The 16,215-nt window shown below is 35.9% G+C and overlaps 1 protein-coding gene across 1 annotated transcript; it reads left to right on the top strand.

The window, feature by feature from the left end:
* The first annotated feature begins 2,798 nt into the window (after positions 1-2,798).
* Positions 2,799-15,635, top strand: c9orf72 (C9orf72-SMCR8 complex subunit). The gene is made up of 10 exons (XM_077539508.1): positions 2,799-3,194; positions 3,505-3,998; positions 6,514-6,609; positions 7,578-7,642; positions 8,588-8,660; positions 10,147-10,263; positions 10,904-11,139; positions 11,228-11,285; positions 13,622-13,731; positions 14,925-15,635. Exons 2-10 carry the CDS (start codon positions 3,552-3,554, stop codon positions 15,109-15,111), a joined length of 1,389 nt encoding a protein of 462 aa, XP_077395634.1. The 5' UTR covers positions 2,799-3,194; positions 3,505-3,551; the 3' UTR covers positions 15,112-15,635.
* The last annotated feature ends 580 nt before the right edge of the window (positions 15,636-16,215 follow it).

Below are 16,215 nucleotides of genomic sequence, written 5' to 3'. Positions count from 1 at the left end.
TTGTTTTATATGCCATTCCCCATAATTCCACACAATAGGTCAAATATGGTAATAATAGTGAACTATATAATATATATAATGATTTCATGTTTAAAACATCCTTACTTTTATAGAGTATCCCTATGATTTTTGACATTTTCCTTTTAACAGTTTCTATGTGTGGCTTCCAACATAATTTATCATCGATAATAACTCCAAGGAATTTATTTTCATTCACCCTTTCTATTTCAATTGAATTCACCATAATTTTGACTTGATGAGTGATTTGTCTAGTGCCAAAAACTATGAACTTGGTTTTATTTAAATTCAATGATAATTTATTTACATCAAACCATTTTTTTATTATATTCAATTCATACTCCACAGTAGTCAGAAGCTGCTTCAGGTTTTCTCCTGAACAATAGAAAGTTGTATCATCAGCAAATAAGACACTTTTCAATATTTTTGAGACATAGCAAATATCATTTATGTACAGTATAAATAATTTAGGGCCAAGCACAGACCCTTGGGGAACTCCATGAGTGATCTTCATGTGTTCTGATTGTACATTATTAAACTGCACATACTGATATCTATTTTCCAAATAACTTTTCATCCACTTATAAGCTAAACCTCTTATTCCATATTTATTTAATTTATTCATTAATATAGAATGATCTATAGTATCAAAAGCTTTTTTTAAATCCATAAAAATCCCAACAGTAAATTTTTTATTATCTATTTCGGTAGATATTGCTTCTACAAGCTCCATGACTGCCATTGAGGTGGTCCGTTTTTCTCTAAACCCATATTGGGTTTCACTTAAGAGCTTATGTTTCTCAATAAAATTATCCAATCTATATGAAAATAATTTTTCTAGAATTTTTGAGAACTGTGGCAACAATGATATTGGTCTGTAGTTATTAAACGTGTGTCTTTCTCCACTTTTATGAACAGGAATGACTTTGGCTATCTTCATTTTTGATGGAAATATACCAGTTTTAAATGATAAATTACAAATATATGTAAAAGGTTGTACAATATATTTCATAATACTTTTAACTAATGTCATATCAATGTTAAGACAGTCAGTAGACTTTTTATTTTTTAATGTTTTCACAACATTTAATACTTCTATATCATTAACATCATTAAGAAACATTGTGGATGAGTTATTTACAATGTTCTTATCTATTTCACGTTTGTTTCTTGGCTCTGGGATTTTGTTTGCCAAGTTACTGCCCACGTTAACTAGATATTCATTAAAATTATTAGCTATGTCAGAAATTTCATCAATTACCATATCGTTATCTTTTATAAAATATTGTGGAAAATTTGTTTTTTTAGAACTTTTTTTAATTACATGATTTAGTGTTTTCCATATTTCTTGTGTATTGCTTTTATTCTGTTCTAATAATTCATGGTAATAATCTTTCTTTCTTATTCGAATAATATTTGCTAATTTATTTTTATAGATCTTGTACTTTGTTTCAGCTTCCACAGTTCTCAATTTAATAAATCTTTTATATAAATTATTTTTCTTTTTGCATGCATTCTGTATTCCCTTCGTCATCCATGTCTTATTTGGACCTTTATACTTTCTTGTAATTTTAATTGATGGACAATGTTTATTATATAAAGAAATAATGGTTGACTGAAATTCACTATATGCAATATCAGGATCGTTATTTGAATAAACCTCAGACCAGTTGTGTTTCTCTAAATCCAACTTAAAGGCAGCCATGGAGCGTGTTGTTCTTACTCTAGTTTCAAATGTGTAAGTAGTCGGCTTCATTTTTTTATCAAAATAATCATAAAAAATTGCAAAGATCGGGAGGTGATCACTTATATCGTTAATAAGGAGTCCACTTTCTATTTTAAGGTCAATTTTATTTGTGAATATATTATCAATTAGTGTAGCTGTATCGATTGTTATTCTACTAGGTTTTATAATAACAGGAAATAAACTATTACTATACATCATATTTATAAAATCAGTTGTCTTCTGATGTCCATTAGGATTTAATAAATCAATGTTAAAATCACCACACAATATTCGCAATTTTTTATCATTTGTATAACTAAGGATATCTGTTAACTTATCGTTAAATGTATCAAGACATGATCCTGGTGTCCTATATATACAACTTATAATTACGTTTGATATATTTTTTATGTGAACTTCAATAGTTACACATTCCATTACATTATCCACAGTAGTAGTTAGATGTTCAATTTTACTACATTTGAAAACCTTATCAACATATATTGCAACTCCTCCTCCCCTTCTGTTTTCCCTATTCATTGTAAACAATTCATATCCTTCCATTTCTATATCGCTTATTTTCTCATTATCAAGCCATGTCTCTGCCTGGTTTTCTGAGAGGTGCTGTTAGCCATGAAAGATTTTACTGTTGCCAGTACTAGACCGATTTCAAAAGTACACCCTTTTTGGTCCCCACCTTTTTGCTCTCCCCATGACAAGAACTGTTGATGAGCGTTTGAAGTGCTTGAGGAGTTACGAAATTTGTGTCCTTCAAAAAAAAAAATTGATATATTTAATGCTTGATAGTGTTACAAACATATATAATGGCTTGGATAAGCGGCTGTTGTAACAGATTGCGGAATTAATTTATTGATACTTAATTTACTTGTTTACTTACCTACTTATATTTTTAATTTGTCTTGTGTGATGAATTTAACATTATTTTATTTATTTATTTACTTACTTGCCTACTTGTGCTATTTAATGTTTAATTTATTTTGTTATTTTGTTCTACCTGTCTTTATTTCATGACTGATTTTTACTCCATGTACACCACTTTGTATACAGAGGTGGTTGTTTTGTAAATAAAATGTAGTTATTTAAAATTTGATTTTTGTCATACATTGGTGCTATGTGGCTTCGGTGGCGCTGGCGAAAAACTGTGGCCCCTTTCACCAGCTGCTTGTGAGGGCGTGGGGGGACATTCGACGTCCCACGGTCCTTCACTAGAGGGCGCCTGGGACCGCTCTCAAATGACATCATACCTACGTACCAGGAAGTATCTCGACAACAGTTCAGCACTTCAATAAGCATACAAGACTCTTCTCTCAGCAGGCGCAATATATAGCCCATTTGACTGGAACAGATCAACATACAACGAATGTCGTGAAACATTAAGCTTACGCTACTACACTTGGACCGGAGGGTCGTGATCAAAACGACGAAAGAGGTCAGTTATGACTTGGTTAGCTTTCTATGTTGTAATGTGGACTCAAGTGATCATGTTAGCACGGCTAGAAGAATAATATTTTGAAAAGATGATTTTGTCTTTACCGTAGTGACATAACATTCGGCACATTATCTGTAGATATTTATTTGTATGACTTGGTTACAATGTTTGCAGCTCTATTGTGGTGTAGTTGCTGGTCTAAAAGATGTACCTGTGGATAATCTACAAGCTAGTTGTGACATTTAACTAGTTTCAAATTCACAGTAGTGAACGTTATGGTTTATTTATTTTTAATGTTTTTACATTTCAGACTGACCGTTTTCCAGCCTTTCAGAAGACTGCAACATTTATACTTAAATGTCTTCTGGGTGTCCACCCCAGTCACCTGCTGTGGCAAAGTCTGAAGTAACAATAGAGGGACAATGTCCACTGCTGGCTGCCACCTTTGCTTATTGGGACAATATCCTTGGTCCTCGTGTCCATCACATCTGGGCACCAAAGGGTGATCATGTGATGTTCCTCAGCGATGGAGATGTGACCTTTTTGGCCAATCATACATTAAATGGAGAGATTCTGCGCAGTGCAGAGTGTGGTGCAGTGGATATGAAGTTTTTTGTCCTGGCAGAGAAGGGCGTCATCATTGTGTCCCTCATCTTCGATGGTGAGCTCAAGGGAGACAAGAACACCTGCGCTTTGTCCATTATTCTGCCGCAGACAGAGCTGGCCTTCTACCTGCCTTTGCACACCATCTGCGTGGAGAGGCTAAAACATGCTATCCGCAAGGGACGTATTTGGATGCAAAAGGTACCTTTGACACTGATCACTACTAGAGACACTTGGAGTCATTTAACATTTGCTCTCTTCAAATAATGTGTCTTAAATGTCTTTAAAAATAATCTGTAGAACTAGATTATTGTAGATTATTCTAGGCATGGGTTGCCGGTTTCAAAACCGCTAACATTTTCCATCATACCATCCCTGCAGTAGAAGCATTTATTTATTTATTTACTTATTTATTTATTTATTTGTTTGTTTGTATTTTTTTATTTATTTTAATGAGAATGCTATGTTGAAATGATTATTCTCAACCAGCTAAGAGTTTGAGCGTGTTTACAAATGGTTAAATAAATTATGATATGTACATTATATTTTTGCTTAAGGCCATACCAGGCCTAGTTTATGCATGAAATTTCAGTCACTTATCCTGCTGATGTTCTCAGGTAAGCTGAAGCCTAACCCATGGGTGGGTGACAGGCTACACTCACCCTGAAGCGTTTGCCAGGCATTCGGCACTTTTCAGGACTAATTATGTTAACACATCTTGAGCTCCTACAAGGATATCTCGTGAACGCATGGTGGAAAGTCAATTTGAATTCATGTAATCGTTTTAAGTGTAATTATGTGAAATCAAGTGTCAATATGCTCCTTACTGTGGGTGGTTTCAGACAGAGTGGCTTCCTTAGGCACAAACCTAGTTTGGTTCCTTTTGTCAGTTTAATGTTCGAGTATTGGTATATTGACCTCTTACTTGCAGACGGTTTTTAATCCATACTGATTTTGATTGCTCATAGTCATACCACTATCATTCTAACAATGCATACTTACGATAAGTCAAATATATAAATATATGACAAAAGGACATGAAGTCTTGCTGGAGCGCAAGGGTTTATATGACATGAAAATATTATGTCTTTTTTGTTTTTGTTTTGTTTTGTTTTTGTTTTTTACTGCTGTCTTAGTGCACAAAAGTATTTCATATGGCAAACAAAGCAATACCACAAACTCACTAAAATGGGGCTTACCTCCACCTTCACTGAACAGAACGGATAACACTAGCTCATATAACAAGTTTATCTTACCAGCAGAAATAGAAACATTGTAGTCAATCTGTCTTAGACTGACATAAAACGGAAGTTGACATTTTTTATTTGGTGTCTTTCGCATTGATTTCTATGGTATAAGGATGATACTTATCAACCAAGCTTATTTTTTCTTGAGTTGACACTGAATGCGATTCTCAAATAAGTTGTTTAAAAAAAAAAAAAAGAGTTTGCTATTTATTCATGCTAGGGATGTCCCGATCCTGATCACGTGATCGGAAACCGAGTCCCGATCACGTTATTTTCAGCTGATAGGTATTGGGAGAAATTGATTGGGGTTTTCATTGTGAGCAATTTTGTTTTCATTATTATTTTTATTATTGGGTGACATGGTGGGTGACTGGTTAGCACATCCGCCTCCCGGTAAAGAGGACTCGGGTTCGAGTTCGGGCACCGGTCTTCCTGGGTGGAGTTTGCATGTTCTCCCCGTGCCTGCGTGGGTCTTCTCCGGATACTCCGGTCTCCTCCCACATTCCAAAGACATGCATAGCAGGTTAATTGGGCGCTCCGAATTGTCCCTAAGTGTGCTTGTGTGTGTGGATGGTTGTTTGTCTCCTTGTGCCCTGCGATTAACTGGCAACCAGTTCAGGGTGTACCCCGCCTACTGCCCATAGCCAACTGGGATAGGCTCCAGCACCCCCTGCGACCCTTGTGAGGTGCAAGCGGTTCAGAAAATGGATGGATGGATGATGATGATGATTATTATTATCATTATTATTATTATTATTATTATTGTTGTTATTATTATTATTATTAGTAGTAGTAGTAGTAGTATTTTAGGGGCTACAAAGCAACAAAATCATCAACAAAACTGTTTATTTTTATTTATTATTTTGTGCACTTCTGATGTCACCCCCCAAATTATTGGGATGGTTTTGTTCAAATGAAAATTTTTTTATTTTTTATTTTTTTTTTCTCCCTCCTTAACATTTACTGCCTTTGTCAATTGTATTTTTTAGAGCGGAGATAAATGGGGGCTAATCTGACTATGCTCCATAGTAAATGTTAAACTTGGAAACAATTTTACTGATGCCCAACCACCGGTAGATGACATCATTGCCCCATTTTATATGAATTTAACACAGTTTCAGAGTCCATGGGAGAAATGGCTGTATTTTGGCAAACCTACATTTTTCTACTGTCAATTATAAAAGAACGGGACGGGACAAAATGTAGGGAGTCTCTTCTGTTATTTGGTAGATTCGGTTTCTATATAATTATTGAACGTAATATCACATTGATATTAAAATTTTGGAATTTTTTTCAAATGGCTGGCAGTGAATGAGTTAATACTTTGCCGAGGAATTGGATCAGGACTTGGTATCGGCAGATCCTCAAAATCAGGTGACTCGAACTCAGACTTGGATGCAAAAAAAAAATGTGATCAGGGCATCCCTAATTCATGCATTTTGTTTTTGTTTGTTTTTGCTTTATTTTAGGGCTACAACATCATTGCAGTTCTAAGCTTGGAGATTGTTCCTATAATGGAGCTGCTTGCTTCCATGAAAACTCACAGTGTTCCTGAAGACATAGATGTGAGTAACTGGTCATATCATGAGAGGAAAAAAAAAAACTGCCAAAAAAAACCTGCCAAAAAAAAAAAACAACTCACATTGCTACGGTGAGTTGCTTACATGATTTGGTTGTCACAGTTTTTATGCCTAAACCTCTTCCACGTTCTAAAAACGTGCTAATAGGTCCAAGGTTCAATATTAAAACCCACCAAAATGCGGGCTGAAATTCATTTTGGCAGATGTTTATAAATACACATTAGCCAGTTTGTCCGTAATACATGAGACAACTGTGTCAGTCAGATATACAGTACTTTGAGAATTGAACTAATATTCCGATTCTCTCAGAATCATATTCATATTAGTAAAATAAAATTATGGTGCCTGCCTGTCGGCCTCATCTGCCAACCTGAAGAACTACTTGCTGTGACCCGGTGCAGATCACAAGTGTGGCTTAACAGAAAAATTCGGGAAAAAAAACAATCTTTTTATCTGCTGTAGGGAGTAGACTCATGCTGTCCTAGTAGTTGTACCATAGTAGAGTTCTTCATATAAGTTTAGCTTTACTTCCCATAGCTGTCGTGTTGGTGCTCTCACTCGTGTAGACTGATAACAGCTCCTCTCCTAGTTGATAGTCGACTCGTTAATCAATTTCACACAATTCTTAAGGATCAACTAACTGACTACTATGCCAATTTCTAGTGCCCCAACATATAATAGCACTTTTTGTTGAATTTTTTTTTCAGGTAGGGCTCTAGCGGTGTAATTAACTTTTAAATCACTTGTGAATACGCATTAACACTGATCAACAGCCTTGTGATGTTTTATGTTTCACAAATATGTGTTCACAACTGCAAATTGGAGAGTCCAACCTCATCCAACAATCTGACCACCCATTGTGTTCCTATGCATTTATTTCATCCGAATAGTCATGTTTTGACACTTAAAACCTCTTTGATAACATTGTCACTTGTTTTCCCACGTCTGACCAGATAAAAGACACCATGCTAAATGATGATGACATTGGGGACAGCTGCCACGAAGATTTCCTCCACAAGTAAGCGCTCCAGTCCTGGCAAATGGTGACAGATGATGAGCAGTGTCGGATTAACACCCATCAGTCCTCCAATGAGTAGAGGGGCTTAATGTAGAAGAAGTTTCTTCCAGCCAAAGATCAGGGCTAAATTGCTCTTGCTCAGAGTTTCAAATGTTTATTGCAGCATCTTGCTGAAATGCAAAATGGTCGGTAATCTAAAGTAATTTATTTGCAGGTGAAAGGACATTTATAGCTGAAGAGAGTTAAAGAATACAAACGGAGGAGATTATTTAATGTTAAGTCAGTGTAGATCATTTTTGGCCAGTCAGATCATCATGTTAAAAGCCATAAACTACAAAGAGGAGGACACATTGCATTTCTTGGCTCACTAGGATGGCAGTTGGCATGAACTCTTAGGTCCTCCTGATTTACTAACAGCCCAAATAGCTCGAGATAAATTGAGTGTACAGTCTTTATAGCGTGTGTGCTGCTGGTGGGCATGTTCCGTGTGATATACTAATATTGCAATCTTTTAGTAAAATTTCAAATATGGTACTAAATTGCATATTCACCCACTCTAATAGCTTGCACAAGCTGTTGGCAACAGCTGTAAAAGTGGTGGAGACATATTTAAAATATATTTTAAATATTTAAATATTTAATAGAGGGTTTTGCTCTTTAGGTAGAGCTGATTTTTCTATTACCGTGACACATTTGGGAGAGCGAATTACAGTTTGATGTGATAGAGTTGGAAGTGTTAGTGGAGGATTACCAAATGTATTACTACATACTAAGTTATAGAAAAGAAATTTATCGCTTTGAAGTTTGGTGAAGCCAGCAACCGCATAAGAGGCTGTTCGCAACTCATTTGCCGCCTATATTACGCATGGCAAGATAATGTCATCATAAATTGATTCTAATGGCGCTGATTGCTTTCAATTTGTGTGTCTTGTTTCTGTGATTCAGAGCCATCAGCTCTCATCTCCAGACTTGTGGTTGTTCAGTTGTGGTTGGAAGCAACCCAGAGAAAGTAAACAAGGTAAATTCACCAGAACGCAGTGACTTGGCACAGACTCCTTTGTATGTTTTGCTACATATGGTTCATCTAAAAAGTCTACACACCCCTGCTGAAATGCAAGGTGTTTTTGTGATGATAAAAAAAAACCCTTCAAGATACTACTTTGTTGCAGCAAATATGACTTTCATTTCAGCACTTTGTTTTCTTGATCTTGAAATGTTCCAAATCATTTAGATTGTGAGGGCATCTCCTACGCACCATTTTCATATCATCTCATAGATGTTTGATCAGATTCAGTTCTGGACTGTAACTTGTCCATTGCAAGTCCTTAATCTTCTCCTACTAAAACTATTCTTTGTTGATTTGGAATGTGTGCCAATGATCAGTAGTGGAACACCCAAATTCTGTGCCCGCTACATAAGCTTTCTCAGGACATTGAATCGATCGCAATTGAACTGTTCTATTTACCGGTATATGATTGGAGACGTTTTAGCCTCTCATCCGAGATGGCTGATGAAGCCATTTGAAATCAGTCCAATGCCCTGAGAGTAAAATGACCTGGATGAATGAGAATATTTACAAGCACCCCTCCAATAGCCTCCTGAAAAATACAGGAACAACGTCGTCTATCTTTAACTTGTACTTCAATTAATTATGAGGTCATTAAGTTTAATCACTTGGGTTCATTAAACTTAATATATTGACCTGGATTCACTTAATGCTATTGTGTGTAACCACTTGAAGCAGTTCAATTAAGTTGGTCAAGAGTTCTCTTTTTAAACTGAAGTTTGTTCACAATCCTCTTTTGGGAGTGCATGTGCCCCCACTACTATAAACACGGCTAAAAACGCCATTTTGCCACTTGCTGTCGACTGAAAATGTCATCATGGCTGCTCAGGGCTCAGGTAACAATCAATCATGGCTCAGCTTCAGAATACAGGTTAAAAAAAACAGGTGGATTTTGATGCTTAATTCATATTCCACATACACAATATTAATCAGAATGCCATCTTTAAACTAGTGGGTCTGCATAGAACGTACTATTGTAAATAAAATATGTGGGTTGACTTCCCCTTCAGAGTTCTTGGTCTCGCGCTCTCCCTCTTTTTTTTTTTTTTTTTTTTTTTTTTTTCCAGTAATAAAGTGTGCGTTTGTGTAGACTTTCTCATATTTACTTTGAGTGTTTTGAAGTGTGTTGTGCCCTGCATGCAGTTCCATGTCTTTTAATCATTTACTGATTACAGAGATAACACCTAAGAAAAGCATCTACTTGGTGTATTTATATTAGATTTTCCTAATGAGTGCAAACTTGCACACTGTATATTTACTGGGTATATTTGCTTCACGCGTTTCCAGCGCGTGGGAACTGGCAACTTTAAGTTAACTTATCAACTTAAAGCAATCCTGATTTCTGACTACTCGTGGTGGAAATAGGCAACATTTTATCTATAATGGTTTAAAGTCTTGTTTTTTTTTATGTACTATTTCTGAATCTATATTTTGACAGATTGTGCGAACACTTTGCCTCTTTCTTACTGCTGCTGAGAAGAAATGCTCTCGCCTATGCAAGGCAGACTCATCCTTCAAATATGATACAGGCCTCTTTGTTCAGGGTCTGCTAAAGGTAAGCAACCCATTCATAGTCTGTTACTTTTTAGGAGGAATTGCTAACTATGTTTGTTGGCTTGTTCCTAAAGTTATTGTTGTTTTTGAAGTTTACATTCCATAAAGGTGTTCAATTTAACACAATAAAGCAGGCTAAATTGCACACTTTTAAAATATTCTCATAATGTGTACATAACCCTAACTTTTGGAACACAAAAAGAGACTTGTTAAACAAAGCAAACAAAGTTGGCAGAGTTTTTCTCTGTCTGAGGAGTCATTGTGGTACAAAATAGCTGTTATGCAGTTTCTTGTTTTGACTGAACTTTTTATGTGAACGGCAACAACAAAAAAGGGACAAACCACAAGGAGAGAAAATGACAACCTGCTTGCCAGAAGATATACTATTCTTTGAAGCTTATTTTGCACATATATTTTTAGCCTCTGACTTGCTTCCTTTGTATGGTTTTGTTTACATGAGACCCCATCAATTCTTTGAAATAGTTTTTCATATATTGGTATTTTTCTTATTAAACTCAAATTTGTTCAACTGGCCATGTATCATTTTTGCCTTGACGTACAAGTTTTTTAGATATTGCTAAGTAATGTTTGTCAAATCAATATGTGTAGTTCCATTCATTCATTTCCTTTGTGTTTTTCAGGACTCCACTGGTAGCTTTGTACTGCCCTTCCGCCAGGTTCTCTACTCACCTTACCCGACCACACACATCGACGTCGACATCAACACAGTCAAGCAAATGCCACCCTGTCATGAGCATACTTACAACCAACGTGGCTATATGCGGTCTGAGCTCAATACACTTTGGAAGACTGACAGCGAAGAGGACATACCGCCTGACACTGTCATCCCCACTGATGACACCTTTACACCTGACTTGTAAGCCAGTCGCTTTTGTGCTGCTTCAGAAACATTTGTCTGTAATTCCACAACAACAATATAGTATAGTATACCTTTTTTTTCCTAGGAATATATTTCAAGATGTAATGCATAAAGATACCTTGGTGAAGTCATTTATAGATGAGGTAAGTTTTTAAACTTTTCACCCTTCCACTTTCTGCACCGAGGTTGATGGGACATACATTGAACTGACACTAATAAACCTTTGAGTAAACTTTATGTAACAACTTTATAGAGCAACAGCAAACACAGTCGTAACAGAGCTGTACCTAAGATAAAAGCTAAAACGATAATATTGATAAAATAAAACAATAAATAAATGATCAATGAATAAATAAATATTCTTTTCCAATAAACATGTCAGAAGAACTCCCTTCACGACCGAGCCTCTAAAGTGACATGGGGCAAAAAAAAAAAAAAAAAGAAGAAAAAAAAGGAAACAAGTTTCTCATTAGGACAAGAAAACTTACTAGTTAGGACAGGACTGTAGTCCCTTGCATGCTAGCATGGGAGACACTATAACTATTGTTCACTAGGGACGTAACGAAAACGGTAATATCGTGATATTGCGATGTTAAAACTGCCACAATATCTTGTCGTCGTCATGTCACAATATTAAAAGCAGCACATCTGTTAAAAATGTTCGGTTGATTTCCATTTGTCCAGTTCTAGCACCCTCTGGTGGCTTGTTTTTGAGTGCAGTTTAATTTTCACAAGGCATGTTTCAGCCCTTCTATGTTTAAAATCATACTAATGGTCAGATGAAGAGGAATGTAATATGCTTGTGAACAGAATCAGTATGTGTAGGAACTCAATGTGTGCCTGCATTAGCAAATAAATGCCTCAATATATTAAATATCCATTTTATATATAATCTTTTTATATTTTTAGTAGTAATGTACAAAAGCACAATATTGTGTTTTTTTTTTTTTACACAATATTGTGACCTTTTTTTGTATCGCCAACCTCCTGACAATATTGTGATAATTATTGTATCGTGACCTTCATATCGTGATGTTTGGATATCGTTACATACCTAATGCTCACATGTTAAGGAGTTTCTCATCCTAATGAAAACGTTTCTGGTTCAAACAAGGAAACTTTCTTCTTCAAACGTGTTCGGATGAGAAAGTTTCTCATCCTAATGAGAAACATATCCCCCTACACCCCACTTCATGTCACTTTAGTCCAGGGGTAGGGATGATAATGATGATAACGAGTCCGCTGCGTTGAAAAACAACAACAAAAATGTGTGAGGGACATGGAAAACAGGCGGGACAGCGGCTCTCGAGGACCAGGGTTCCCTACGCCTGCTTTAGGGGCTGCGTACAAAATTATTGAAAAAGAAAAAGATGATAAATAACAAAAGGAGGAAGATAACAGAGCTCTTTGGTTTGAAGTTACTTTCTTTCAAACCAATTAAAAAGAAGAAAAGATGAACGCCATAGCGCTACAACAGAGCTCTTGTAACAGGCTGCCAACTCAGAAGCACCTTTTTGATCCTGACACAAATATCCATAGTCACATGAAGACAATTACTGTGGGAGGAAGCCAGACTACCAAGAGAGACCCGAATCAATCTGAGCGAGTACATGCAATATCCCACAAATTTGATTTAGTTTGATTCGTAATTGTATTTTCTAACAGCAGGAAATCTAAATGTAGTCGAGCGACATTTTGAAGGACAAAAACATTTCCACCGAGCGATACAATGGCCCATATGCACGGCAGTGTGTGAAGCGTTTCCAGTGGAAAGGTCAGATGACGTAACAGTTTCCACTGTCAATATCTTACAAGCTACTGGGTCTGTAACTGATGCCTCTTGTTAAATTTGTGACAACCTGGGGTTTTGTGATGGATATATTCAACAATTTGGTCCGAGCACCTTTCAAGTTTTAAATGACATCAAAGGTTTTTGCTTTTCAAAGACGAGGAGCTAGCTTCCCCAGCCAACACAAAGCTATATTGTTCAATATCGACTTGGTTTGGAGTTTAAATACGTTTCCAATGCTGACTAGAAGGTAGCATGCAAGTACACAGAATGCATGTTAACTGATATTACACCAGTGTGACAGAGTGTAAGATGCATCCCTTTCCTCCTATAAACAGTTACACTTTTCATTTTCATGTGAAAACAGGTTAATTCCAAAGCCATAAAATTATTTCTATTATCGCTGGCTTTGAGTGGAACATATACCCCCCAAATCCTTGCTTTTCAGGAGACCAAAAAAACCCAACATTAAACATTACATTGTCAAAGAGAGCAAGCCATTTTAAACGCTTTATAGATGGGCAGATAATTAGTAGAAATAACACGTAACCAATAGCATGGGTTTGTGAAAAAATGTTCCATTTACAAAAATTGTGATGGGGTTTTGGCCGTATGCCAGGCGGTATATAGAAAATGATTACAGTACATGTTTCGAACAAAAGCTTGATTTGATATTGTATGTCACAAAAGGTGTTCATGCTGAAGCCTGGCCTTTCCCTGCGGAGTGCCTACTTGGCGCAGTTCCTGTTGCTGCTCCACAGAAAAGCCCTCACACTTCTTAAGTACATCGAGGATGAGACGTAAGTGTTTCCCCAATTTTTGGTCACATTCGTAATGATATTATTAGGGGCATTCTAATTTGACTTTTCACTGACTGAGGAAAATACGCAGCAGTAATCCAATTCACCACAATTCACAACATAGTTTCTTCTTATTTAAAGGCCATGTTCTCATATTTGTTTTCCAGTCATATTTTCATCTGCTGAGCTTGTGTTGCAGACTAACCACCCTATTTGAGAAGGACTGGTGTAAAGAGAAATGCAGACTCAGAGAATACCAAAATCAAATTTGTGATGCAGACAGTAGTGTCACCTCACTGCTGATGTCTTGGCGCTGGTTTGCAAATAATGGAAATATTACCAAATTGATTCAGATCAACGGCAAAATGCCTGGCCACAGAAATACAATAAATAAATTGTCCCCTTTTGAAGCGGTGCAACCAGTACAAGCGCAGCTTTGCCAATCAGTGTGTAACGATCAATCAGCCTGCTGCCATCACATCTGATATGGATGTATTTCAATATGTCATAGATTGTTTCATGTTGCTGCTGTCTGTTCTACATTTGAGAAAATTAAAACATATTTTATCCTAATAGGTTGAAATATTGTTTTGGTAACATTCTGGTAAACAATAACAGAAAACATTCCGGTACTCGATTGCCATCCAATCATTGTTGCAAATCAGATCCAAACCAAGTTTCCCAGTTAAGCTGAACCTGTTTGCTCACAGCACTAGTGCTGTCTATTCTTCTGGGTATCACGAGTCAATTCAATTTTGAATTGTTCAGGTTACTATTTACTTCAGTTTTGATTCTTTAGGTTGTGTTTTGATTTCATATTGATTGAAATGCTTTGAAGTTGATTCAGTAAGAAGTAGAAATGCTCAAATAATAATTCTTTCCTCTTGGAAATTGTGATTAAAAAAAAAAAATAAAAAATCCGCCTAGCAACATATCCTTTGTTCTGGATTTTCACTGAATCCAAAATGACCCAAAACATGAGAGTTGGAAGTTTAGGGTCCTGGCTTCGCAATTGCTTCTGCTTGCTCTCGTAGCTATTTTATTATTTGGTTAAGTATGACCTCCGTCACCAAATGTACATCATTTTACAGGCGACGGGATTGGTTATCTTGACAGCGTTGTGAAGCAGCATGCGATTAAATTAGATGCTGTGTTGGAGAAGTCGCTAACTTTTGTCCCTCTTACCTTTCCAGTCAAAAGGGGAAGAAACCTTTCCGGTCCTTGCGCAACTTAAAGACCGACCTCGATCTGACGGTGGAAGGAGACCTGAACATTGTCATGGCCTTTGCTGAGAAGTTGAGAGCAGGACTTCACTCATTTGTGTTTGGAAAGCCATTGTACACCAGTATGCAGGAAAGAGATGTACTCATGAACTTTTGATTTGGTTATTCAACTGCACTTCTTGGCTTTAAAATTGTTCCGTTTTTTTTTGTTTTGTTTTTTTTTTTTAAACAGAAATAGTTTGTATGTTTATATTTTCTTTCCATACCAACAATGCCATTTACCGGTTTTTCATTCATTTGTCTCTTCTTTTATACAAGGAATCACTTCAAATAAGTACCGGTACTGTTTCTCTGAGCCATTTTATTTTATTTCCCTAATCCACTTTTATAATGTGTTTTAAGAAGATAAATGTTATTATATGCTATGGATAACATGCATGTATTAGATGATGGTGTTAAAATAGTATGCTGCCTATCTGTCTTTTGTACATGTCTTTGAAATGCTATTTATTGAAAGTAGCTGTTGTTTTATTTGGCTGTGTGAAGCAAGTGCCTATTTTGGTGAATAGTACAATTTACCGCAGTTTTCTGTTTTGTTGTCATTGAATAAGATTAATGAATGTCTGTGTTGAATGTGAATGTTACAAATCCATTGACATAATTAAAATATTGAGTTTAATCCCCAAACTGGAGATTTAATCAAAGACAAAGACAAAAGCGCTCTAAATAGAACTGTTTGCAATCCCTCTTGACAGAGTAGACTGGTGTGCACGCATTTACTCAACTGTGCATGACATGGATTTGCTCTGATTATTCTCCTCAGCAATACTGTAATCCAAATATTTGTTAAGATCAACTTTGTGATTTGAATATCCCTGACAAATCTTACTTTATATGTACTGGCAAGTTTCAGTGTATTTCCACAGTTTGCAGACCTTAATAATATGTAGGGAACATTTTGAAATGTATATTGACTTATCATCTTGGGAAGAGTTTTTTATTTTATTTTATTTATTTATGTGGAGGAAATGGATGGATGGATATTTTTTTTCGAACAGGCCCATGAGTTGCTCATGTATGGCGGTCCAAAACTGCCAAAATTAAAAATAAATAAGTAAAAGTGAAAATAAAAATTAATATAAAAACTATAATTAAAAAATTAAATGCATAAAATATAGACATGGAAATAAAAACTATATATTTAAGTTTTGAATTATATTTTTAGATTCGTTTTTATTTTCATGTTCATTTATTTATTTAT

The sequence above is a fragment of the Festucalex cinctus genome, chromosome 12, assembly GCF_051991245.1.
Source record: "Festucalex cinctus isolate MCC-2025b chromosome 12, RoL_Fcin_1.0, whole genome shotgun sequence".
Taxonomy (NCBI): domain Eukaryota; kingdom Metazoa; phylum Chordata; class Actinopteri; order Syngnathiformes; family Syngnathidae; genus Festucalex; species Festucalex cinctus.
This window is presented reverse-complemented; position numbering and strand designations above follow the sequence as displayed.

Coding starts and splice junctions, on each gene's coding strand:
- c9orf72 (XM_077539508.1), top strand. CDS start 3,552: ATGTCTTCTGGGTGTCCACCCCAGTCACCTGCTGTGGCAAAGTCTGAA. Junction 3,999..6,513: donor GACGTATTTGGATGCAAAAG/GTACCTTTGACA, acceptor GCTTTATTTTAG/GGCTACAACATCATTGCAGT. Junction 13,732..14,924: donor AAGTACATCGAGGATGAGAC/GTAAGTGTTTCC, acceptor TTACCTTTCCAG/TCAAAAGGGGAAGAAACCTT.